The sequence below is a fragment of the Vombatus ursinus genome, unplaced genomic scaffold (assembly GCF_900497805.2).
Source record: "Vombatus ursinus unplaced genomic scaffold, bare-nosed wombat genome assembly UNPS02014798.1, whole genome shotgun sequence".
Classification (NCBI taxonomy): Eukaryota; Metazoa; Chordata; class Mammalia; order Diprotodontia; family Vombatidae; genus Vombatus; species Vombatus ursinus.
Genome location: NW_020954576.1, coordinates 22,654,977 through 22,682,221, shown reverse-complemented (window position 1 = coordinate 22,682,221; position 27,245 = coordinate 22,654,977). Strand labels below are relative to the sequence as shown.

The 27,245-nt window shown below is 38.7% G+C and overlaps 1 protein-coding gene across 1 annotated transcript in view; it reads left to right on the top strand.

The window, feature by feature from the left end:
* LOC114049841 (histone-lysine N-methyltransferase SMYD3-like) overlaps nucleotides 1-27,245 on the top strand; it is a 1,050,735-nt gene that overhangs the window by 208,389 nt on the left and 815,101 nt on the right. Inside the window, exon 5 of the mRNA XM_027871267.1 lies at nucleotides 7,724-7,860. Coding sequence (XP_027727068.1) covers nucleotides 7,724-7,860 — 137 coding nt within the window. The remainder of the gene's footprint in view (nucleotides 1-7,723; nucleotides 7,861-27,245) is intronic.

Genomic DNA, 27,245 nt, shown 5'->3' with positions numbered 1-27,245 from the left:
TAAAAACCCCTGTTTCTTGTGACTCTAAATCCCATTTCCCCATGATATCTCTTTGTTCTGTTCAGTTATGTGGCTAGGTTTTTTGCTGAAAATAATACATGCTCATAGTACAGTCATCGATTATTAGACACTAGCCACAGGGGTGGGGACCTGTGGCCTGAAGGCCACATGTGGCTCTCTAGGTCCTCAAGTGCAGCCCTTTGACTGAATCCAAACTTCACAGAACAAATCTCCTTAATAAAAGGATTTGTTTTGTAAAACTTGGACTCAGTCAAAAGGCCTCACCCAAGGACCTGGAAGGCCTAATGTGGCCTCAAGGCTACAGGTTCTGCAACCCCTGCTAGAGATTCAAAGACTGTTAGACCCTCTTGTTTGATTCATGAAGAAATGGGTGGCCAGATGGCAGAAGTGCTTTTTTTGAAGCCCAACAGCAGATGGGATGAGAACCTTTCTCTCCTGACTACTAAGTTTACATACATCCTACTGTACCATACATATCTCTATCACAGAGCATGCAGCATAGCTGGAGATGGCCTTACAAAGGCCTGGGCTGATACTTACTTGTTGAGTACCCATGGGCAAATCACTTATCTTCTCAGGGGCTAATTTCCTCATCTCTAGGAGGTTAATTCTCTTTCTCTTCATCTTCATCTCCTGGCTTCCTTCAAGATCCATCTAAATTCCTACCTTCAAGGAGAAGCCTTTCCTGATCTCCTTTAATGCTAATGACTTTCTTCTGTGGTTATCTCCTTTCTATTTATCCTAGACCTTGTTCATGTATAGTGGTTTGTGTCTCTCCTATTAGAATGGGAGTTCCATGAGGGCAGAAAGTATCTTTTGCTTCTCTTTGTATCCTCAGCATTTAGCACATAACCTGGCACACAGTAGGTGCTTAATAAATGCTTGTTGACTTGACTTGTTGATAATAATACTTGTAGGACTCTCCTTACAGAGTTGTTTTTGAGGCACCTGTGGCACAGGGGCTGGAACTCCAGACCTAGAGTTAGGAAGAACTGAATTGAAATATGACCTCTGATACTACCTGGGTGACCTTGGGCAAATCACTTAACCTTTGTTTGTCTCAGTTTCCTCAAGTGCAAAATGATGACAATGACTTCACCTGCCTTGATGAGTTGTTGTCAGGGTCAAATGAGAAAATATTTGTAGAGGCTTCAATGGCTGGCACATAATAGGTGCTATATAAATAAAACCAATCACTCAATCAACTAATGAAGTTTATTTCCTTTCCTTCCCCTTGTTGCTTGAGTGGAATGAAATCAAGTACTATGTAGACTTTAAAGTACTGTATGAATATCGGATATTGCATTACATTGACATACTGAAAATGACTTTCCTTTGTCACTTGTGGGCTGGCTAAACTTGCCAGTGGGTTTTGATTCTACAAGGAGGGAGAAACATCTGGAAATACTGAACACCAAAACAGTTTATTAGTCTTCCAGGAGAAGTTACAAGGGTGGGAATGACTGGGTAGTCCAGTCCAGCAGCGTAGTGGGGTAAACACACACACTTGCACTAGCAGTAGTCAAGGAGAGGGGGTGGGGTGGTGTTCTGTGTAGGAGGACAGAGAGTACTTATCTCCACTGAGCTGCAATGAGCCTTCTTCCTTCAACAAGAAGGCTTTCCCCATCCCCCTTGATGCTAATGACTTCCTGCTGTGATTATCTCCTCTTTATCCTATACATGTCTTGTTTATACGTAGTGGTTTGTGGGTTGTTTCTCCTATTAGAATGTGAGCTCTTTGAAGGCTTCATCAGTGTCGGGGTGTCTCTGGGTAGAAAGTGACCCTATGCTATTGGAACCTGGGCATTTTATTCCCTCACAGGGACATACCGGTAAAGGGGAAGCCCCAGAGCTTCCAAAGGCAGGTTTTTTGAATGATGCCAGTGTTCCCCCCAGGCCCATTTTCACTAGGGATGAAGGCCTGGACCATTAGTCTAAGGCTTGCTCCCTACTCAAGTGATTCTCTTCTTGGTTTTGTAAAGGGTATGGAATGGGCACTGTTAAGTGGGGCATGGAAGGCAATCCCTGGACAGGGAGAAGAAATAGCAATGGGCCATGTGTAGATCATATATCAAAATTTCACACTTTAACTCCTCTGGCTGGAAGCAAATGAAGAGAAAACCCAGTGGAGATTTACGATTGTGGTGACATGGTTGCCAATGATATCAAATGTATTATTAAAGAAGTCCTTTATTTCACTGTCGCATCACACTCACAAGAGAGAGAAAAATGCAGGCCAGAAATCACAGTAATATGAGAACTCAAAGGAACAGAAGACAAGGAATAAAGTTGAACTTGGTGCATTTTTTTTTCATGTTTTGATGCACATTTAATCATTAAAATTCTGCTGTGAGTCATGACTCTAATATCTGCTCAGCCTTAGAATCTTGGCATTAATTTGAGCTCTTCTCGGGGAGAAAACTGAGCATGGGCAGTAAATATCACCTATTCTGAGTGCCATGTTCTCAGTCATTATTAATTAAATGTCGTGCCCTCGGCATTAACACCTGTTTGCAGTATATTTTAAAGATGATTTCAAGAAAGATTTGCCTGCTCTTGTAAAATCCTTCTTTTTGAATTGAAGAACTTATATGCCCCTTTAACCTGGGAATCACTGTGATTCAAGAGTTAACCTTTGGCCTTGTGGTTTTATTTTCTTCTATTCTGTCTTTAACTTCAATCCCATTTATTTTCTTCTTTAAATACTTTTCATTTCTTACTTGGTTACTCTACTTACTTCACCTTTAGATTGTATTTGAACCTCTTCTCACTTTACCCTTCTGTTTTTCGTTCTTGTCTTTAATATGCTGTCAGTTGTTCATCATTGATTTCTAACCTGTTCTATGTTTGAAAGATGTCTCTGCTTGAACTTGAACTGGAATTTGAGAAGGGAGAAAAATGGTTGGATGATAGGGATAAATATAGATAATGGTCACATGACTACTTTGGTAAAGGGAAATCTCAGGTGTCAGACTGCCTCTACTATTGCAAGTCAGCACCTTCTCCACAACTTATTGTCTTGGAAAATTGCTTGGTGCATTGAGAGGTTAAATGAGTTATCCAGGGATAGTATCAGAGGTAGACCTTGAGTCCAGGGCTTGCTGGATCCAAGGTTGGCATTCTGATGACTTTGCCACGTCAGATAATATTTTAAAAATAAAAACAAACAGATACTGTAGGTAATGGGTATGATATAATGTTGGAAAAGGGTTCTAGTAATTCATAAAGGAAAATGGCTGGCAAGATCATTGAGGACAATGTCCTCAGATGTCTACACATCAATGCACAGAATATGGATAATAAACCAAGTGAACTTGAAATTTTAATACATAGAGGTAAATCTCATAGATATCACGAGACTTGGTAGGATGGAACTCAAAGCTGGAATATGACAATAGAACTACATAATATTCATTTCCAAAGAATGAATCTGATAAAGTGGCAGATAGAATTGTACTGTAGGCCAAAAGAGTATTGTCGAAATGAATCAAAGGAAGCTGAGCATGGTGGCATGATGGAGAACATTTGAATGAGGATGACGGGGAAGGCCTAGATAGTATACAGTTGTGAATCTGTACTTCAGATCACCTAGCCAAATGGAGAGTGATAATACACATCACTAAACTATAATAGAGTTTAAAGTGTAATAATGAGTGGGACTTTATAAACAATTTGGATGGTTGCTGGAGGTCACATACCGCTAAAAGAGAGCATCAGAGTAACCTTTCACTTCATTTATCTCTTGGGAATTATAAAGGAAGCAATGTGATGAGATGCCACTTTGGGCTTAGTTCTAACCAACATAGAAGAAATGGTTGATGAGGGAGAACTGATGAGAACCTTGGAAAAGAAGTCACCATAAAATCATAAAATCTTTATATGGAAAAGACCTTTATATTAGGCCAACCTTGACATTTGACATATGAAGAAACATACCTAGAGAGGTGAATTGACTTCGTTGTTGTTTGTTTCAGTCATATCCCACTCTTCATGACCCCATTTTGGTGTTTTCTTTGCAAAGATAACTGGAGTGGCTTGCCATTTCCTTCTCCAGCTCATTTTTACACGTGAGGAAACTGAGGCAAATGAGCTTGAGTGACTTGCTCAGGATCACACAACTTGTAAATGTCTGAGGCCAGATTTGAACTCATAAAGAGGAGTCTTCCTGATTGCAAGCCCAGTGTTCTGCCCATTTGCACTATCTAGCTGCCAGAATTGACTTAAGCATTGCAAATAATTTATTGTTTGTTTGGTTTTTTTTTTGTGAAAACAGGTGGAAAAAAAACTATTGTAGGCTTTCTCTTGGTGGTGTTGTCAAACTCCTTGGTCGATCCAGTTTCTGGGATCTTTAATTTCCTGTTGCTTCTCCCGTCCTCCAAAGTTGTTCAGATATTATAGTCAGTGCTTTTGTTCTTACATCACTAAGATCTTTCAGTAGCCTGAAATATAATTTGTTCAAGACTGAAGATTTTAATTTAAAGCAATAAGGTAATATCTAAGGTATAATGTGATGTAGTGACAAGAGATCTGACCTCTCTAGATTGGTGGTCATGTGAGTGGAGAAAAGAGAATGTCTGTGAGTAATTGAGAAGGTTGAATGGCTAAGACTTGGCCACTCTTGGGGTGTGGAATGTGAGTAAGAGTGAAGAGTTGAAGATGACTCCTTCATTGTACACCTGTTTGCCTGGAATAATGGTGGTATCCTTGATAGAAATAAGAGTTAAATGGATTGTTGTATTTAGGGGCCACATAATCTGTTCTGTTTTGGATATGTTGAATTTGATGCTAGTGGGCATTCAGATAGAGATGTCTGCCAAGTCTCTGGAGTTATATAAGAGTGGAGCTGAGGAGAGAGATGAAGATTGCATATATAGGTTTGGAGTCATATGAACTGATGAGTATATATAGAGAAGAAAAGAGGGTTTAGCATAGAGCCCTGGGCATACCTATAGTTAAAGGGTGGGGTGTGGGTGTTGACCCTACAAAATGAATTGAAAAAGATTGGTCTGACAGGTTGAAGGAAAATCATGACAGCGATATCAGAAAAGCCCAAAGAAGAATGAGCGTCCAAGGGTAGGGGTGGGTCAATGGTGTCAAATACTGCAGAAATGAATCATGCAACTGTTGAAAGAAGGATGAGGCCTGAGAAGAGCCACCAGATTTAGCAATAACTTATTAGAAAACTTGGAGAGAGCAGTTTATATACAATGGTGGGGTCAGAAGTCATATTGCAAAGAGTAGAGGAGCAGAGAGCTGAGAAAGTTCGTGCAATGAGTATAGATAGCTTTTTCTAGAAGTTTGGTTATAAAGGTGAGGAGAGATCTAGAAATCACAGAATCCCAAAGTTTGAAGTTGATAGAAGCCTCAATGGCTATCTAATCAAATTTACATACCAAAGGAATCCCAACTATAACATAACCAACAAATGGTTGTTCAGTCTCTACTAAAGACCTTTGGGGTGGTGGTGGTGGGGGTGGTGGTGGTGGTGAGCTCACAACCATTAGAGGCAGCCCATTCTAAGGATAATAGCTTGACCAGATTTTAGATTCAGGTAAACACTTTTTTTTTTTTAAGGCAATTGGGGTTAAGTGACTTGTCCAGGGTCACACAGCTAGTAAGTGTCAAGTGTTTGGTCTGAGGCTGGAGTTGAATTCGGGTCCTCTTGACTTCAGGGTCACTGCACCACCTAGCTGCCCCTGTTTTGTTTTTTAAAAAGGATGGGGAAGATCTGAGCATATTTGTAGATAACAGAGAAGGATCTAGTAGATAAGGAGAGGTTGAAAAAGAGGAAGGGAGTTGGGATGACCAAAAGGACAAACTCCTAAGAGAGACAGTAGGGGCCAGCATGGGCAAGGCTCATTCTGAGACTGGAGCAAATTAGAAGGTTCCTGAAAAATCTGAGCTCGTCAGAGATTTCCTTGTGCCATTGTACCATTCTTTTTAGATGCTTCTTGTAAATTCTTCACTGGAAAGATTTTCAATTGTATTCTTTTGAATTTTATTTTTTGAGAGAAGGGGCATAGTAGCTTTTTTCAAATATATGGTGGAATTGTCAGCTAGAAGAGGGACTGATGCGTTCCGTGTAGTTCTAGGAGGCTGAATTAGGATCACTGTATGGGAATTATAGGGAGGTAGCTATTAATTCATGATAAGAATGTAATTTCTAAAAGTTAGAGCTGTTGATAATGGAATAGACTGCAACTAATCCTTTGATACTAAATGAAATTAGTACACATACCCTTTTACCTGTCCTTTATTTTACTTACATTCAGCACTGTATCAATAATGCCCATAGCAGCTTATCCTGACTGGGAAAAGATATGGCTTAGTTTGTCTCTCCAACAGATACTTCTTCAATTCTTTCCAGGGGTTATGGTTTTTCTGGGCTTTGGCAATCCCATTCTGGCGCAAAATGTGAAGCATCTGTGGGCAAAGAGTGGGAATAGTGGTTCATTATTTGTATCTTTGTGCTTATTGGGCCCTGCAGCAATGCTTCTCTAAGTCACTGGATCTTGATTTTTGCTTTGGACTTTCTGATGTTTTAATTGATGAGGAGACAAGATGTTATCACCTATCTCTGCTCCTAGATCTTTGCTTTGAGGGTGTTGAGCATATTAATTTTTTGAGGGAATAAAAAGGGGGCTTGCCTAGTCCATGTATAGTCTTGGACATATGTCTTGTATGCGTCTATTTATTTACATGTTATTTTCTTCCTTTGAATGTGAGCTGCTTCAGGCTATTTGTTTTTGCCTTTCTTTGTATTTCCAGTGCTTAGCACAGCACCTGGCATATAATGAGTTTGATAAATGATTATAGATTGATTGATTGACTCTGTGAGTATGGGGGGTGTTTTTATATGACCCTGAAAATGCTGTCATGTTGTACCTATACGTAAGAGGGGGTTCCCCTCATAAAATTCAGGAAAGTGACAAGCAAGCAAAAAGATAATGATGTATCTTTATGTGTCTATATAATATTTAGTGAAAATGTTTCTGTCTTGAAATCTCTCATACAAAAATATTTTCATTGTAACACATCATCAGAACGTATAGATAACTTGTAACAATCACTAATTTGGGTTGGAATTCTTACCATTCCTCATTCTCATATAGGGATGATATTTAAGGGATAGTGTCCAGAGAAATGTCCAAGTTTGATTTTGTGGTACAGTGGAAAGAACATTGGATTTGGAAGTAGTCTCAGTTTGAATTCCAGTTTTGCTACTGACTTTGGGAGAATCACAGAAATCTTCTGAATCTTCATTTTCTCATCTACAAAATGAGAAGTTTGGACTTAATCGTCTCTAAGGTCCCTTGCAGCTCTGGATCTATGATTATGATTTATCTGATGAGCGGATTGGCTCTCTGAGGTCCTTTCAGGTCCTGAAATTCTAATTGTTATGGTTCCATGAAAACAAACTGATTTAATTTCTTATATTCTCGCATCTGCATATCCATACTTTTTTTTTTTGCATGCCTTTGGGCTTTTGATCACACTCTTGTAGGTGAGATTTGGCAGACTCAAACTGAGTAAACCATTTATGATGATTTATAGCTGTCAGGAAACAAAGTGAGATGTATTTGCCCTCTGTTAGAATAAAATCTGGGGCAGAAAACGTCTCTGCACAGCTGCCATTTAGATTCTGAAAATTATCCACCGTAACTTCAGTTCATGATTGGTCTTTTTCTCTTCTTTTCTCTAGATATTCAGAATCTAAGTGAAGAGAAGAAGGAAGGCCTCAGGCATCTTGCTGTGACTTTGCAACTTTACTTGAAAGAGGAGATCCACGATGCCTCTCAACTGCCACCTGCCTTTGACATTTTTGAATCCTTCGCAAAAGTAAGTGATGTGTTTGGTATACACCAGAATGAACATTCTCCTGCCTTATTTTGTTGACTGTTCTGGATCCTCGTACCTAGAAACCTCTTTGGAAAGTTCAGTGGCACAAGGTGCTTTATTTCTCACCAGCCTCCATTTAATGGCTAGGTAGCTTATTGCCCATTTGGGAAAAGGGGCAATTATCTTTTTTTTTTCTGGATACCAGTGTTCTTGTTATTAAGTTGACTGTGCTAAATGACTCCACAGTAGTCTGCACCAACTCCTCCCCAATGACAACAGAGCATTCCCTTGCTCCTCACCAACAGGGTCTAATTCAGCATTGTTGTTGTTGAGTTGTTTCAATTGTGTCTGACTCTCTGTGACCCCATTTGGGGTTTTCTTGGCAGAGATACTGAAGTGGTTTGCCACTTCCTTTTCCATTTTGTCATGGGATGATTGTTTTCTTAAAGACCCCCCTGCCCCAACGTGAAGAATGTCCTATGAAACCATTACTGATTAAATTGGCATAAGCAGATGCAATAAAAGGCACTTTTTAAAAATAACGTGAAAATATAATGAAGCTTTTGATGTGGAAAAATTATAGATTACAAAAATCCTGTTGGATGGTTCAGGTAATTAAAGCAGAAGATTAAATGCTTGACTTTTTGGATTGCACATATTCATGTAAAATGTAAAATCACACATTTGAGGAGGAATTAAGCTTCTGTTTGCTTATTTTTAAGTATATTTTCAAAGATGTACAGCTCCCAGGAAGGATGTTGCACTGTGTTCTTATGTCCACCTGTTCTGTAGAAGCATAAACGTAGACAGTGGGGAAACTATGGTTTTAGCTATCTTTTCATAATGGAATTAGCATCTTTGGAAGATAAATTTGCTATTATCTGATTGTATTGTCTTAGCATTAAAACTCATTTGTTTTGTAATTTGGGACTGATTTTGAAATTTGTGGAATGATTGTTGGCTTATATCATCCTTAAGAATATTGGGCATTTCTACTTTTTTCTCCTTATTCCTTCTGAGGATTACAATCAGTAATACTGTGTACCTAGCATACTCCATTTAGTCTATTAAAGAAGCACTGTCTTCAAATAATGTGTCTTGAGTAAGCTAAGCAATCAAAAGAAAGCAATGACCATGAGATGATAAAAATGGATCATCCCATGGTATAGGGAACTCACTTCTTCACAAGCCAGTCTGTCTGTTCCATTGCTGGACAGTCCACCTTAATGGAAAGCTCACCCTTGGGATGAGTTAAAATCTGCCACTCTATACTTTCTAGTTATTTGTTCTAGAAAGAAATAACTTCAGTTGATGTTAAAAAAAAAAAAACAACCACAAAACAAACAAACAAAAAAAAACACCTCTCTCTCTTTGACTGAACCACTAGGTTCAATATGTTTGAGAGCCACCAAGCCTTTTGTTGTTATCACCACAGAAGATGGGGGGAAAGTCATTTGGTGTTTTCACTAGGAGATGCCTAATCAGACTTGTGATGATTATTGCTATAAGTGAGATGGTTTGAGAATCTACTGGGGAAAAGATGGGTTTGAGCTTGATAAAAGAAATAGCTTCCTAACAGTTGGAACTGTCCCACAGTAGAATGAGCTGCCTCAGGAGACAGTTGGCTCTTCATCCCTGGAGGGAGGTCTCCCCCATTTGAGGTTGGATAGAGATATTATCCAGGAGATACATTTTTAATTTTAACAGGACAGAGAACTCTGTCATTATACAGTATGTGTGCAACAGTTTCTGGATGACACGTTCATAGACCAGTGGATTGGTAGTGGAGGACCTCTAGCTTGGGCACCTTTGTCACCTGATCTTTTTCTTGTTGGGGTCATATCAAAACTGTCACGCAAAATCTCATTCTTTGGATGATCATACAGCTAGGATTGTAAATTCAACCTTTCCAGTTACTGAGCACCACTTGGTAAAATTTTTACAATGTCTGAAAGTTGACTAGAGGGATATTTTAAATTTTCAGAATGTTAAATGACCTTTTAAGTTTGTAGCATTTATATGTTTGAAGTTATTAAATCATAAAACTACACTAACACTTTTGAGTCATGATATGCATATATACATACATGCATGCATGCATATATATGTATAAACTTACAAAAAACATGCTAGACTAATTGAATCCTGGTAGTGTTCTTGTTTGTCAGCAGGCAAGTTGTTTATAGAAACAATACAGTGGGAGAATTCTGGAGTTTCCCTGCCCAGTGATCAAATGAGATAATATTTGTAAAGAGCTTAGCACCATGCCTGGCCTATAGTTGGTATTATATGAAAACTTGTTCCCTTCCCGTCCTTTCCCCCTGTACCCAACCACTTTTAGATAACTTTTGAAAAATGTTGCCTTTACCCTAATTTGTTGCTATTTTGGCTTTTTTGTTGGCTTCTGGGCCTTTGATATATACACACATACACATGTATAGTTTTTCATATATACCCATATATATTTAATATTTGTTATCATCCCAAATAGAAAACTTTAAACATCAGAATATTGTAGTTAGAAAAAGGGATTCATTTATAATCTTAGAGAATGTTTATTATATATATGAACTCCTTATGCCATATGTTGTGGTGGGTAGAGTACTGTACATGGAGTTAGGAAAGCTTGGGTTCAGATCTGACCATGACTTCTGAGCTTCAGTTTTCCTCATCCATAAAATGGGAGTGATATATGTAGTATCTCTTTCACAAGGCTCAAATAGATTCAAATATGATAGGGTATGTAAAGCACTTTGTAAGCTTAAAAAATGCTATGTAAATCCTATTGACTATTATTGTTAGAAACTCTTGGCATTTTAAGGGACAGTCAATGCCATGATCAGGTCAGGTAGGTGTGGATACTCTTCAAAACTACTCAGCATTTTGGCAGGTTTTCTTCCTTTTTCCTTCCTCCCTTCCATCCATTAAGAATATTTACTATTTGTGGATGTATATCAGGATGCCAAACTGCTGAGTAGTTTTGAAGAGGATCTATAACCTACCTGATCATGACATTGACTGTCCCTTGAAATGCCAAGAGTTTCTAAAATCATGTTTTTATTTTTTTTCAGTTAACAGGCATTTATTTTCTTGTCTTCGTACCTTCTCCTCCTCCCCTATGGAAAGCAAAACCAAAAAGAAATAAGTATGCATAGTTAATAAAAACAAACTCCTGCGTTGTCTATGTCCAAAATGTATGCCTTGTTCTATACATTGAGTCCATTGCTGCTCTGTCAGTAGCAACCAACCCTTCCTTTTCTAGTTCTTCCATACTACAAAAAAAACCCCCAAAACAAAACAACAACAACAGCAACCCTGCTATAAATGTATTGTTGTAATATGGATCCTTCTCCTCTTTCTTTGCTCTCTTTGGGGAGGAGGTCTTGTGATGACCAGTTGTTGAGGCAGTGAATGATAGGAGATAGAACTTCCTTGGCTTCAGTCTGCAGTGGACAGAAGTCATTTGCCATTGTCCTAATTCTCAGGCAGCTCTAGGAGATGACTGGTGATTCCAGACTAGTTTGGGAAACAATCATTAAGAAATTAAAACGTGAAACTCTAGAGAACTCATTGATTAATAAAGTGCTTCTTATGCGTGCATCCAAAAGGGAGGAACTTGTCTTTCCCAAAATGCAAAAAGGGGTTTAGCATATTATGCTGAATAACTGAGACACCATATACATTGACATTTTTGCAACATTGTGTATTAATCATTATTTGGTGATAGTTGGTAATACTCCAAACTTTACGCCATTAGATTTGGTTATGAATTTGCTTTATGTGTGATGGATACAATAAATCAGGCATCTTTGTTGTTGTTCAGGTAATTTTTTTCCATTGGGCTGTTTTCCCTGGTGCTGTATGGGGCTGTTTTCTTGCTATGGTAGCTTCCTTTGATCAAAACATATTTAGTAAACTGATTAGAAATATGATAAATTTTAAGTCATAATATAGTAAACTGATTAGCAGTATAACGTAATCCAAAAATAAACACTGAAGTTGGAAGTAGTAGTAATACGAACCATAAATAGATTTTTAGTCATTTAAGAGCTCTGCAAAATGCTTTTCAACCTCATAGTCCTATGTTTTCTTCCCTGGAAATTTTTGTTAGAAATCTAACATCTGTTTAAAAATTCAACTACTTTTTTTTTTATCCTCTAAATTCCCTTCCAAAACTAAATAACAACTCCCCTGGTAGAGAGCTATTTTTGTGTTTTGAGGTCCCATATGTAACTTTTGGAGTTTCTATTCTGAAATCAACTTCTTATAGGTATTTGTTGAAATTGATTTCACAGTTCATACTATAGATGTAAGAAATTTGAAATTGAGGATCGTAGAAGACATCTAGTAGATGGTATTTACGTTTCATTTTCAATCACAGTTTCTTAGTCAAAAAATGTACTTTTGGTGGAGTTGGAAGAGAAATGAAGAATATGTCAAAATCAACACTTGCTTACCCTCTTCTTCTTCCAACTTGGAAAATGACTTTGATTTAGAAGTTGGGTAGCAATGTGAGTTACTGGAAATAGGTCTTTAAAAGAATACCTATTTTTTTTTTAGCAATATTGATTTTTAAATATTATGTTAAATCAGAATTATACACTGACTGGTTGACTTCTGTTAACACATCTTAAATGCATCCAAAGCCAATAGGCATAGGATGTAAATAAATCACCTTCCCTGAGACTTGCTCCAACCTCCTGTGTTTATGAAAGCATAAATCAACAGGGAAGAAAAATGACCAAATTATACCTACTCTAAGAATCCCTACTATTCTTAGGAGAAATGCGCCTCAGCATCTAGCAAAGGCAAAACTGATTATGAATCATATTCATTTTTGAACTTTCCATTTTGCTTCATCCATTCTCATTTAAATTGGAGCCGGCAGTGTCCCATTCCCTCAATATGGCCAGCGGTCTCATTTGTTAGAAGAATATCACCTTTGTCGTTGTTCCGAAAGGTCAATGAGTGCATCCGTTTGTCCCCTGCAGGGCTTCGGGTTCACCTGGGACCAGATTTTAGAGGCTCTTTGCTGATGAGCTCAGTTTGATTTCATGGCGGCAGCCCTGTACAAAGTAGTAAAGGAAGCAAGCTTTTGAATTAATAAAATGATGAATTATCTAATTACAAAGTTGATGTGAAATGACAGTATGATAACTTTGACTGCATTACTAAATGATCCCAGTGCCTGATCAAATGTGCTTGGGCTCCATTAAGGAAAATACACCATTAAATATTTAGGACTGAAAGCAAGCTGACACACCAGGATAGCTAACCTCTGATCGCTGGCATGTGCAGGGGAGGTGGCAGTTAGATGAGACCTCTCCAGCATATGCTGAGCATTTAGTTGCCGGGATGACATTGTTCCCCTGGTTTTAAGTAAAGCATGAGAAAAGCCAAGATGCTCAAATGCACAGAGATCCTGGTATTCTAATTATAAAATGCTGATGCCAGTATGATGTATATGGTCTATGTTTTTTCCATTATTATTGACAACAAATTAATTCTCTGAAAGGATTCTTTTAGGCAAATGATCTTGAGGACATTCTTTAGCATTCAAGGACTGACAGTGATTTCCTAACTTTTTGAAGGAAGCGTTGGCTTTTAAAGTACATGATAAAAATATTTTTTATTATGGAGGTATACTCTTCTATATTTTGGTATCGATATTTCGGTATGAAATTGACACAAATAACCTGTGAGAAATTTGTGTGTCTATTTCAGAATAAGAAATAATAATTTAATAACTACTACTACTACTGCTACTACTACTACTACTACTAAATAGCTAACATTTATGTGGTGCTATAAAGTTTTACAAAAGGCTTTTCAAATATTCTCTTATTTTCTCCTCACAACAACCCTGTGAGGTAGCTGCTGTTATTATCCCCACTTTTATACATGAGAAAAATTGAGGCAGAGTTTAAGTGACTTGCCCAGGGTCACATAACTAATAAAAGTCTGAAGCAGAATTTTAACTCAGATCTTTCTCCTGTACTCCAGGTTCAGTGCCTACCCACTGCGTCTTGGCAACTAATTCCCAATTAACTGTTAAAGTAGGGAAGGACATTCTTTTTGAGTGTTTTTGTTAACGCTAGTGTTCAGAAAACCACTTTAATCACGTAATCAACAAGTATTAGTTAAGAGCTCACTTTGTATTAGGCACTGTGCTAAACCTAGTAGGAATACAAAGAAAAAAGTGAAAACAGTCCTTGACTTCAGAGAGCTTACATTCTCATGGAAGAGATAATGTTCTCATAAATAGATACATACAAAATAGATAGAAAGTAACCTTAGAGGATTATTTTATTTATTTAAGGTTTTCTGCTCTAATTAGAGCTGCTAATAAGAGCTGTTTGAAAATTCCAATGTTCTTGTCAAATACAAACAATGTTTTTATTAAGTAAAGGTCAGAATTTGTCGATGTTGTTGTTGTTGTTGGGTTGTGTCCGATTCTTCATGACTGCATTTGGGGTTTTCTTGGCAAAGATACTGGAGTAGTTTGCCATTTTCTTCTCCAGCTCATTTTATAGATGAGAAAACTGAGGAAAACAGGATTAAGTGATTTGCCCAAGGTAATAGAGCTAGTATCTGAGGTTGGATTTGAACTCATGAAGATGAGTCTTCCTGATTCCAAGCCCAGTGCTCTATGCACTGCTCCACTTAGCTGCCAACAAAAAAGGTCAGAAACCTTCAATTAAATAGACTTAAAAGTAGAAACAAGTCATTTTGCTAATTGCTCTTCTACAGTATTGACATTTGTATGTGTTTGGTGGTTGTGGCATTTAAGTGTAGGATACAAAATGTAGGCTGTTGTGGATAGAGTCCTTCAGACTCCTCGTATCTATAAATGAAATAATACATAATAGAGCTCTGTGTGTGTATGTATGTGTATTATTTAGAAATACTGATCAGTATTGTTGGAAAGGACTGTGAATCTGGAGTCACAGAATCTGATTTTGGGTTTTGAAGTCCTGCTCTGCCACTGGCCCCGGCATTATTATCCCTACTTTATAGATGAGTAAATTGAGGCATTCAGAGGCTAAGTGACTTGCCCAGAGTCACACAACTAATAAGTGTCTGAGGTCACATTTGAACTCGGATCTTTCTGACTCCAAGCCCAGTGCTCTATCCACTGTGCCACCTACCTGCTGCTTGTTTAAATAATCTCTCCAGTTCCTTCTAGCTTCAGTTCTCATGTTCACATAGTCCATGACAATTTAGGACCCAGAATTATTCTAATATACAAAGATCCAGGTAATCTTCAATACACCTGATGACCTGCTCCTTTCCCTGACCTTAGCCCTGTTTATACCAGCTTTTTCTGCCTGTTCTGCTCACTGACTCTATCATTTCTGTGGCTGCCACTACTATTGATAATAACAGTGTGTCAAGAAACTGGTGACTTCTGTATCAAAGAGTGGGTTGGCCATGATGTGAGAGCCATAGAACTTTGAGTCACATAGGTGAGCTCTAGATAAGTGAGTTTACATTATAACTGTTTTTGTTTTTGCTTTTTTTTTTTTAGGTGCTTAAATTGGATAGGACCCTTTGTGTGTGTGTGGTTTGTCTTTCATTCTAGAAGAGGACCATGAGGGAGATGATGACATGACTTTCGATTGACTTTGATTTGAGTGTGCTGTGCAAAGTCACCAGCCTCACTTTCTCCTCCAGAGCCATCTGGACCCAGTGGCCAGATATTGATCAGGATGACTGGGGATGGCCCAGGATGCAGTGGGAGACCTTGGCCCTTTTAAGCTAAGGTATTTTCGGGTTCTCACTTTGAGTGAGGTAACGCCCATTCAGTGAATAGGCCTCTCTAAGAAGTGAGTCAAGGGATGGCCCCTTTAAACAAACAAACAAACAAACAAACAAATAAAATCAAACTGGTAGGGGAAGAGCCTCAGGGTTGCTGGCCAGAAGAGAAACAGTTCCTATTTACTTTCATTTTGAGCCTGGTGGGCCCCCAAAAAATCCATTAAGTGGTGCTTGGGCAGGGCAGGGCCCTATTGTTGTCCTATCCATTTCAGGACCTTTTACAGAAAGTTAAGGTGAAGTACTTTCCTAGCCATAGCTAGTATAGGGTGACTATGTGGTAGGGGACAGGCTCTTCCTGATGGCAGTCATGTCCAATGATCTCCTGACTCCCTTTCCTGGCCCTACTTTGGCATTCTTTCTGTCCCAACACTGTTGAGCCTCTCTTGAGGGGGCCTGACTTTTCCCCAGTTACGTCCCCTATCTGCCATCTGTTTCTTTTCTGCCTTTTCCCAGCAGGTGGAGGGACTGGGATCATTGCCCTTACCTATCTTCTGCTGGAGGCCTTTCTGTCTACCTGTCATTCTCCACCCCCTCCGCCTTCTAGTATATTCCCTCTGAGATTTTGACTATATGTATCTTGTATGTACATAGTTACTTGCATATTGCCTCCCCATTAGAATGCGAGCTGCTCTAGGGGCGAGACTGCCTAATTTTCTCTGTATAGCCAGGGCTTAGTAGAGTCTCTGCACATAGTAAGTGCACAAGTAATACTTGTTGACTGACTGACTGATGAGAGGTAGTGGGCCACATTCTCTCAGGACCACCTACTTTTCTGCTGTCCTCAGCTGTATACTGGTACAGGAGACTGAATCCAATGGGATAGGCTGTCCTTTGCACCCTATGCCTTGCCCACCTGGGATCAGCAATGATGTAGGTGGCTTGCTGACTGAGGCAGGATCTTAAGGCTTTCCTGCACTTCAAATGAATTTTCCCTGGCTTGCCCTGATTCCTTTCCTGGCAGCCTCCTTTGTGGTAGTTTCCTAGGGTCTCCAACCTCAGAGTATGTCCAAGAGTTTCTGTCTCCTTTGCTCTCCTATGGTCACCCTGGTTCTTTCCTTCCTGGGGGCCTTGAGGTCTGAGGTTATACGGCTGTTAGTACTTGCATCTCGGATGCCTGAGAAATAGATCTAATATTTATAAAAACAATTCTCTATAGCTGGGCATCACACTGATACTTTTCTTTTTCTTTTTCAGAAAGAAGGTTGTAAACTTTAGTTACAGCAATAATGGTTTTGAGAGAGACCAAAGAGATTATTCAGTCTTTTCTTTCCTGTCAAGGTTGCACCTAAACAACCAGTCAGAAAACTATTCACTGTTTTCTAAAACTACTGCGAAAATGATCCCTGATCATTTCAGAGCCCTACAGTACATTTAGCCAAGAAGTTCTGCTTACTATGTAATTTAGATCCTTTATTTTTATCCATTCATCAATCAGTAAATTTTATTATGTACTTTCTGTGTGCAAGACACTGTCCTAGGTGAAAGAGACAGAGAGACAAAGAGACAGAGTGAGAGGGAAGGAGAGAGAGGAAGGGGAGGTGAGAGAGAGAGAGAGAGAAAGCTCGAAAGAGAGAGAGAGAGAACAAAAAGAAGTAGCCCTACTCCTGAATTCAAAGAACTTCTTCTTGTCTATTAGGGTAGATAACATGTATATCCATCCATCCAGCCAGCATTTATCCAGCCCTGACTCTGTGTAATGCTTTATGGTAGGCACTGGAGCAGATCCAAGGATGTATGTATGTATGTATGTGTATGTGTGTATGTGTATATGTGCATATGTGTATACATACATACATATACATATACATACATATATGTATGTATATGTAAATGGTTCCTGCCCACAAAGAGCTTATAACATAAACACATTGCAGTTTAGCTGCACTAATTAATATTAATTAATAGAGTTTTATCTTTTGTAACAGAAAACATCTTGTACATCCTACAGAGGCAGCATGGCTTAGGGAATAGACAGATGACGTAGAAGCCAGACCTGGATTCAAGCCCTACCTCTAGCAGGCAGTGGCTATATGGTCCTGTTTTCAGAGGGTTTTTTCTCACCTGCGGTGAAATCACAAGTCCAGTCTCCATTACATTTTAAACTGTAAAGTGCTACATACATATGAGCGATTCCGTAGTATCCTTTTTAGGCCTTCTATCTCTCGGGCAGGTTTTTTAAAAAATTCTTTGCCACTTCAATGCTAACAATATCACTGAAAAACAGCCATATCCATTTATCGTACCTCAAGGATCCCAGGATCCCAAGCAGTAAGCTTGGAGGCAGACTTCTTAGCTGCCAGAGCTCACACTACAGCTGTTCTAAGCACCTGATGGATGCTCAATAAATAATTATTGAATTGAATTGAATCGTGTACATGATTTGAATGTATTTCTGCCCTGCCCATAGATGTTGATAATTGGATCTCTGTGAGATATCTGTAAAGCACTTAACATAGTTCGTGGCATGTAGTAGGTGCTTAATAATGTTTGTTCCTCCTACTTTGAAGGCTTAACTTTTGGATTTTATGAGTAGTAGTACCAGATGACACTATGTCGTTAAGAGCATAGCACTCCTACTAGATGCAGGTATTAATGAAAAGAATGAGTTGGCATGCTCCAAGTGAATGCTGACCTCAGTTATAAGGGTGACTAGGTGAGTTTTGTCTTAAGTAGCCACAGTATCTTAGTTCCATCCACTTTTAGCCTATTGAAGGCACCTCCTCATCTCTTCCTCAGGTGCTCAGTGTCTTCATTTTCTTGATCTGGAATCCATTCACAAGTACAGATGACTGATAATTGTTGAATGAATGAATAAAAAACACTGCAAGCCACACAATGTGCTAAATGTCGAACATACAGTTACCTTTACTATAGCGTCACAGGGGTGTTAGTCAAAAAGAGACAGTTGGTTTATCTTTCTCGGTCTTCTTTTCCTGACCTGTGAAATGAGAGGGTTGAGCTAGATTATCTCATGGTTCTTCCAGGCATAAAATTCTACCACACTATGGTAAGATGGTCTTAGAATTTTCCCCAGAGGAAAGAAGTGTGGCTTATTATTTAAAATATCATACCTCTCCACAGTGACATTTTTGTTGTAAATCCTAATTTTACCAACTGGTTGGCATTTGAATAGTAATCACTGAAACACAGACTTTCTGTTTGCTTCCCACAGGGGTTAACTAGAAGCATTGGGTAGAAGAGAAGTAGATTTAGGTTTGTTGTAAGGGAAAAGGGAAAACTTTCAACAACCAGAACTTTCCAAAAGTGGAATGAACTGCCCCTAGAGGTAGGGGGCTGCCCCTCATTAGAGACATGTAGCTAAAGAAGACGGCAACTTCAACCCAGGACTTCCTGATTCAGAGGCCACTTGTCCAATAAATTGTAGAGTGAATTTATTGTTCAGGTATGGGTTGGTCTGGATGGCTACTGAGGTCTCTCCCAGCTCTAGATATTTGACCCTGTGATCTTTAAATTGATAATAACCCAAGAAAAGAATGTTAGGCACAATCAAACATAGCCTGAGGATTTTAAAAAATAGATTTGAAAAGGTTTCAGATAAATTATACGCTATTTCTCTTTGTTACCTGCTGAGTTAAGGTCAGACGTCTTAGCCCATCATTCAAGGCCTTCCACAATTTGGCCCCACACTGTAAGCTTTACCCATGTAATCAGTGCTCCAACCAGACTATATTCAAAAGGCTAAAGATACAGTAATTGAGCTCTCATGTAGAATTTCTCAGAGAAGAGGTGAAATGATATTTTTGGGAGTCCTTCCTAGTGCCTTTAAGATTGCTTGATTGAGGATGTCCCTCATTTGGCTCATGTAGAGGGAGAACCCTGGGCAAGTCACTTAACTCCATTTGCCTCAGTTTCCTCATTTTTAGAAAATGATTTGGAAAAGGAAATGGCAAAAACCACTGCAGTATCTTTGCCAAGAAAACCCCAAATAAGGTCATAAAGAGTTGGACACGACTGAAAAACAACAAAGGGAAGATGTTGATTGTTATACCCCATGCACTGTAAGATGACTAGATATGCATGAGCTCCACAGTGGTTTTGAAAAAGATGAAAACCCCTGGACCTCACTTCAATGCTGGACACCAGAAGGAAATTTATTTTGCTTTGATAGATGAGAAAAGAGAATTGATGTGCCTGGGGTCATATACTGTGATGGAGTAGACATTGGTCCCTTGAGACCCACTGAGATTCTTTGATCTCTGTATCATTCTACATTTAAAAATATAAAAAAGAGAGAGGGAAAAAAGTTTATGACACATCTGGCATCTTTCTAGTATTTTTTCTTCCGGATTTTGCTTTTCTTGCCTTCTGTTCCATGTGATTGATTTATCATTTCACTGAAGTTAAAAACAAGGGATTTAGCTAGACTAAGCAAAGTTTAATTACATTTTCAGGAGGAAAATAATAACCCCTGGTGAGCGAGGAATGACAGTCATGGCTTTTGTGTCTCCAGTTTGTGTCAAGTGACTACTAAATATGAACTTCCTACTGAGAGTGGCTGGTTGGTAGAATAAGGCTATTCTCATTCTCGTTCCTCTCCATATGCCAACCCTGCTCCCGTTTTACCAGCCAATCAGACCTATCAACATCTGGAACTTCCTAATTATTTTTTAAAATGCAATGCTTTTCATCTGAGGGGAGGTGGTAAACATTTGCACATGGATGGGGCAGTGGTGTGGGCAGCTGGCTCCCTTGGTCAATCAGTCAATCAAGTAGCATTTACTAACTGCTTACTATGTGCCAGGTACTGTTGGTTGTTATCCTTTGTTCTTGAAGAGGACCAAAATGACATCACTATGCCAGAGTCAAGTTACATTGTGTCTGACTATGGCTGATCAGACCCGTATGAGCTCAGAATGTTCTACCACAGGTTGGGCACAAATAGTCCATGTGAAGATTTGGGGTGAGTTCTCTAAATTTGCACATCTCATGTTTCTTTTGAGCTACTTCAAATCTGCTTTGCTCATAGAGCACAGCTCCTTCTTTAATGAGGGCACGCCATGCTGAGTGGTCCTGTGTTAGTGTCTCCCATGTCACTCAATCAGTTCTAAAGTTCCTCAGAGAGACCTTGAGAGGGTCCTTGTATTGCTTCTTCTGACTACCATGTGAATGCTTGCCCTGTGTGAGTTCTCCATAAAATAGTCTTTTTGGCAAGCATGCGTTTCACATTCAAACAATGTGGCCAGTCCATTGGAGTTGTGCTTTCTGTAGCAGAGTTTGAATGCTTGGCAGTTTTGTTTGAGAAAGGACCTCAGTGTCTAGTATTCTATCCTGCCAAGTGATCTTCAGAATCTTTCTAAGACAATTCAAATGGAAGTGATTCAGTTTCCTGACATAGCGCTGGTATACTGTCCAGGTTTCACAGGCATGCAGCAGTGAGGTCAGCACAACAGCTCTGTAGACCTTCAGCTTAGTAGTCAGTCTAATACCTCTTCTCTCCCACACTTTCCTTTCTTTGGAGCCTCCCAACCACTGAGCTAGCTCTGGCAATGTGTGGGTCAACTTCATTATCATTGAAGCTATTTATGGGCCAAAGACCTATGGTGTATCTCAACTGCTCAGTGCTGATGGAGCCACATTGATCAGTGATAAAGACACTAGAGAGATGGGCTGAACACTTCCATAGTGTTCTCAACAGACTGTCATCAAACAATGCTAAAGTTATGGACCATTTGCCTCAGGTTGAAGTCTATTCCTTCCTAGCTGAAGTTCAACTGAAGAAGTTTTGAATGCCATTAGACTCCTTTCATGTGGTAAAGCACCTGGTGCTGATTCTATTCCAGCTGAGATTTACAAGGTAGGGGATCCATTGCTCATACAAAAGCTGACTGAAAATTTCCAGGTTACATGGTAAGAGGAGGTTATTTCCAGGAGTTCAAGGATACCTCCATTGTCCATCTCTTTAAAGGTAAAGGAAGTAGATTGTCCTATGATAATCATGGGTGTCTCTCTCTTAGTCATTGCTGGCAAGATTCTTGCCAGAGTCCTCCTTAATAGACTGATCCTTCACCTGGAAAATGGACATCCACCTGAGAGCCAGATACTGTGCTGACTTAGGGAATACAAATATATGCAGAAAGAAATATAATCCCTGTCCCCCAGGAACTTACATTCTTCCCCCTCCTCCATTTAATAGTATTTTTTTTAATCACACATAAAGATAATTTTCAACATTTGTTTTATAAGATCATGAGTTCCAATTTTTTTCTCCTTCCCTCCCCCCTCCCCAGAATGGTAAGCAATCTGATATAGGCTATACATGTACAATCATATTAAACATATTTCTACATTAGTCATGTTGTGAAAGAAGAATCAGAACAAAAGGGAAAAACAACAAGAAAGAAAAAAAGAGAGAGAAAATAGTATGCTTCGATCTACATTCAGATTCCATAGTTCTTTTTCTGAATGTGATTAACATTTTCTATCATGGGTCTTTTGGAATTATCTTAGATTTTTGTATAGCTGAGAAGAGCTAAGTCTATCAAAGTTGATCATCACACAGTATTACTGTGTAAAATGTTCTCCTGGTTCAGCTCACTTCATTCAGCATCAATTCATGTAAGTCTTTCCAGGTTTTTCTGAAATCTGCCTGTTCATCATTTCTTAGAGCACAATAGTATTCCATTATGTTCATTACCACAGCTTGTTCAGTCATTCCCCAGTTGTTGGTCATCCCCTCAATTTCCAATTCTTTGTCACCACAAAAAGCGCTGCTATAAATATTTTTGTACATGTGAGTCCTTTTCCATTTTTTATGACTTCTTTGAGATACAGACCTATTAGTGGTATTGCTAGATCAAAGGGTGTGCACAGTTTAATTGCTCTTTGTGCATAGTTCCAAATTGTTTTCCAGAATGGTTGGATCAGTTCACAACTCCACCAACAATGCATTAGTGTCAGGAATTTACATTTTAATTGGGGAAGACCACTCATAAAAGGAACCTAAAGGGAGAGAATAGTACCTGACCCTGGGGCATGGTAGAGAAAGGCCAGAGTGCAGCCTGGAGAGGAATACATAGCCCAGGCACCTTCCTTAAATAGAGATGGATGGTTTCTAATTTCCTTTTGCCCATGTTAAGATGATATGTTCTATTAAGAATTTCTCTGCAGGACACCTGAAGGCTTTTTAAAAAAATACATATTTTGGTGGATAGGGACACATGAGTAGCTTCATTTTTAAGGGATAGAAAATGCTGACTGGCATTTTCAAGATAGCCTGGTAGCTACAAATCATATAGTTTTTAAAGAGAATAGCTCTAAGACTTAAAAAAATTTAACAGGTCACTCCAAATGTACAAGACCAAGCTAAACAAAATCCATAAAAGAGCAAGAAATTGAGAAGAAATCTACATCTCTTTTTAGATTATGGTAAATTGCATGAAGTTCAGCAGGTCAGTTGATGCTTCATAATCATATAGAGCTCCCTATTAGCCTAAAGTTCTGCCAGGCAATCTGGAGTCACTGTATAAATTATGCATCTGAAACCAGGGGTGAGTGCTCACACAGAGCTTGCTCTCTGTGCACAGTTGGAAATGGAGAATTTGCCAAGAGAGTGCTCTTCAATTAATTTAAACTGAAATAAAAAGTATTGAATCATTTTAGAGGTTATGTTATATTAAAGAGCCACTGGTGCCTTCAATTTCCTTACTGCAACATAAAATAGTTTGCTCTTTCATGAAGAATCTTCTAATTCACTACTAAAATATAGTAGAGCAGGAATGCATTATTAGTTCAGTAAGGATCATGTCACAAATTAGTTGCCTGAAACAAAAACCAAAAACAGGTATATTCTATTTTCAGTGCTTTTTAGAATAAGCTTGTAATTTAGGGTTTAGAGCTGGCAGGCACCTTAGTCATCCTTAGTATACATTTGACAGGTAAAGAAACCAAGGACCAAGGGGTAGAAGTGCCTTGATCCAAGTTAATAAGGGTAGCAAAAACAGAGCTATAAATAGGGCAGGATAATCAGGTATTTGTTTGAGAGTGCTGAAATTTAGTGGGTGCTGCTGGCAACATTTAAAATCCCTGAGAAACATAGAAACAAATAAGTTTATCACTTACTTAGCAAGAAGTTTTTTTATTCTTTAAAGAGGCTACCAGAGAGTTTATTGACAGCTGTACCTGAAATGAACTCTTCTGTAGTCTCTCCCACCTTCAGCAGCGTTTGAAGGTATGTTGTGTGTGGCTGGCCTTAGGTCCACTTTCTGTCACTGGCTGTGGATTTTAAAAATGAGAATTATATGTCTGAGCAGATCCCAGGTCCTTTGACTTTAAGTGCTCTTTCCTCTCTCTTACTACTACTAATGATGATATAATAATAATTATATTATATTGATATTATATAAATATTAAATAAATATATAATTATAATGATATGATAATAATAATGATAATGATGATGATACCTAACATTTACATAGCACTTACTATGTGCCAGGCATTGTACTAAGCACTTAAAAATATTATCTCATTTGATTCTCACAGCAGACCTGCCAGGTAGGTGCTATTATGTTCCCCATTTTACAGATAAAGAAACTGAGGCAAACAGGTGAAGTGACTTGGCGTAGGTGTCAGAGACAGGGCTAGAACTCATGGTCATCCTAACTATCACTAAATTTTTGTTCTTTGTAACATTAATGCGAATGAAAACAACAAATATGTTAGGAAGCTCTAATGGTCTTGGGTATAGTGATACCTTTAAGACAGGCATCAGGAACTTCACTATTGTTTGGAAAGCTAGATAATTTGGCTCAGTGACATTAAACAATAAGCAAATCTATGGAATTGGTAATGAGGGAATTTGATTTGATGTCTGTATTTGTGTGTGTGTGTGTGTGTGTGTGTGTGTGTGTGTGTGTGTGTATGTGTATGTATGTGTATGTGTGCCCTAATCTCCCCCCACCCCACTCCAAAACATTCCTTTGGTAAACATCTCTGTTTTTGTCCAGTTGATATGCTGTAACGTTATCATTTTATACACAGATACAATTAGAAAATTCGAAGTCATTTTAAGGACCAACTTTTTCAAATTTAGTAACTCTTTTAATGAATGTCTTCACACATTCTGTTGTATATATTCCTCTTTTTTTCACAGGGCCTGCAGTTTATGACACATTCTGTGGCTTATGAGCAGAATTTGTTGGGTAACATCTTTTTAAGGACAAAAACTACTGAATTATAGAAGAGGCAATTCATTTCTTGGAAACCAAACTGAGGAAATGACAAGATGACAGAGATGTAGCAAATCTCAATGAGGAATGGAGTCTTTAGAATTGGGAATTTTGTCCCTGTGGAGTTATTTACTTGTTTCTTTGGTTGGGTTCCCTGACATTTAGAAACAATAATAAATGCATCGGGGCTCTACTTTGGACTTTTCCAATATACACATATTCAGTGAATTGATGGCAGCTTCCTCAGCGGTTGTCAGAATGAATGTTCACTAATTGAAATTTTCCGGTGTTGCTCTAGTTTGGGAATCTAAAGGTTAGAAATATTTTTTCCACTAATGATAATAACTCATATTTACAGAGGGGTAGAGAAAGGGAGCAGAGAGAAAGAGAGGGAAAAAAAGATAAAAGAGAAAGAGAGGAAGGAGGAGCAAGAAGGAAAGAGAGAAGAAAAACACAGATTTAAAGATTAATTCCTTTTCCCAGTGACAAGAATAGTGTATACTATATAGTGCTTTCAGATATATTCATCTCATCAGCTGTGAATTTCAAGGCAAGAGCAAATAAATACCCTGAGAAGAAAATGGAGGCGTTAGCTTAGAGCAGAGGTAGTGTTTTCTCCCAGTGCCTTTCTCACTGTATTCCAAAATATTGAATTTGGCATGGAAAGGATGGCTTGGCTTCCTAGCGTCAACCACTTCCAGTTGTGTTGTGGAAGACCCAGACTGAAGGGTTCCTGAATAATTAAAATTGCAATATGAGCTATTTCAACCTTGTGGACTCCAGCTTTAGAAAAGTAACTTCACCCCAAGCAAACCTCATTTCAACTCATTTTCATTTACGTACACACTTGTGGCAGAATCGGTTCATTTGATATGCAAAACTCATCACTACTTACTGAGATTTAAATATATTTTGGGAAGGAGGGAAAAATAAAGGGAAAGACTCTAGGCCGGGCTCTGCCTATGTAAAAATAGCCTGGCTAATTAAATTATTGAAACCTTTGCCTACAGTAATACCTTAGCACCATTGATATCCTTGTTATCAAATACTCTCTTGCTCCTTTCAGTCTGTATGTTTATGACATATGCTTGGTAATAATTATAGGTGTAAAGTTTCTTTTTGTTTCTTACTGGAATAGGCACAGTATTCACAAGCAAGAAAAGGGAAAGGATACATAGAATATTCACTGAATGCAATCAGAACACGTAGTTAATGGGTTCAAAGCTATTAACACAGTATTGGATACCTTGAAACAATTTCCTGAGGAACCCCCTTACTCTACTAGTACCGTATGTGGTGGTAGGAACACTGATGTTGTAGTCAAAAGACAGAGGTTCACTTTCCATGTTGACCTGTAAGTATTTATTAAGTTTCTAATATGTTCTAGGAACTATGCAGGGTGCTAAGGATTCAGTGACAAAAAGGAAACAATTCCTGCCCTCAAGGGGCATTGTATTCTACTGAAGAAACAACATGAGCAAGGATAAGCAAATAAAAAATATGTAGCCTTTTAAGTTCTGGGAATCCTTGTCTCAATTCTCTATGTTATTGAAGAGTCTCCTGGAGCAAGACTGCAGCTTCCCCTCAATGTACCCCTGGAGGGTTGGGGGTCATTATACTTTTATTTAAATAATTCTCAGCATCATTTTAGTGTGTTCTTAATGAGCAGTGATTAGTTGTTGTCGTTCAATCTTTTCAGTTGCGTCCGACTCTTCCTGATCACATTTGAAGTTTTCTTGGCACACATACTGGAGTGGTTTGCCATCTTCTTCTCTAGCTCATTTTACTGGTGAGGAAACTGAGGCAAACAGGGTTAAGTGACTTGAGTGATTAGTACCCAGTATCACTTAACCAATTAACATCAATTATAGTTTTGTGAAGGGATATTGACTGAAAAGATATAGCAGGACTATTAGTTAATTTTTTTTCTCCCAACATCTGGGGCTTATATACTCCTCTGTACCCACTTGGTCCCTGGGAGGGAGGGGAAAAGAAAAGGGAGAAAGGAAGGCAAGAAGGAAGGAAAGAAAGAAGAAAGGGAGGGAAAGAAGGAAGGAAAGAATGAAGAAAGAAAAGAAGGAAAGAGGAAAGGAAAGAAGGAAAGAAAGGACAGAGGGAAGGAAAGAAGGAAGAAGGGAAGGAAAGAAGGAAAGAAGGAAGGGAAAAGGAAGAAAGGAAAGAAAAGAGGAAAGGAAAGAAGGAAGGAAAGAGGAAAGGAAAAAAGGAGGGCAGTAAGGAAGGGAGGGAGGAAAGGAAGAAAGAAAGAAAAGGAAAGAAGGAGGGAAGGGGAAAAGGAAGGAAGGATAAAATGAGGGAAGGAAGAAAGGAAAGTAGAGAAGGAAGAAAGGTAGGAAGGAAAGAGGGAAGGAAGGAGGAAAG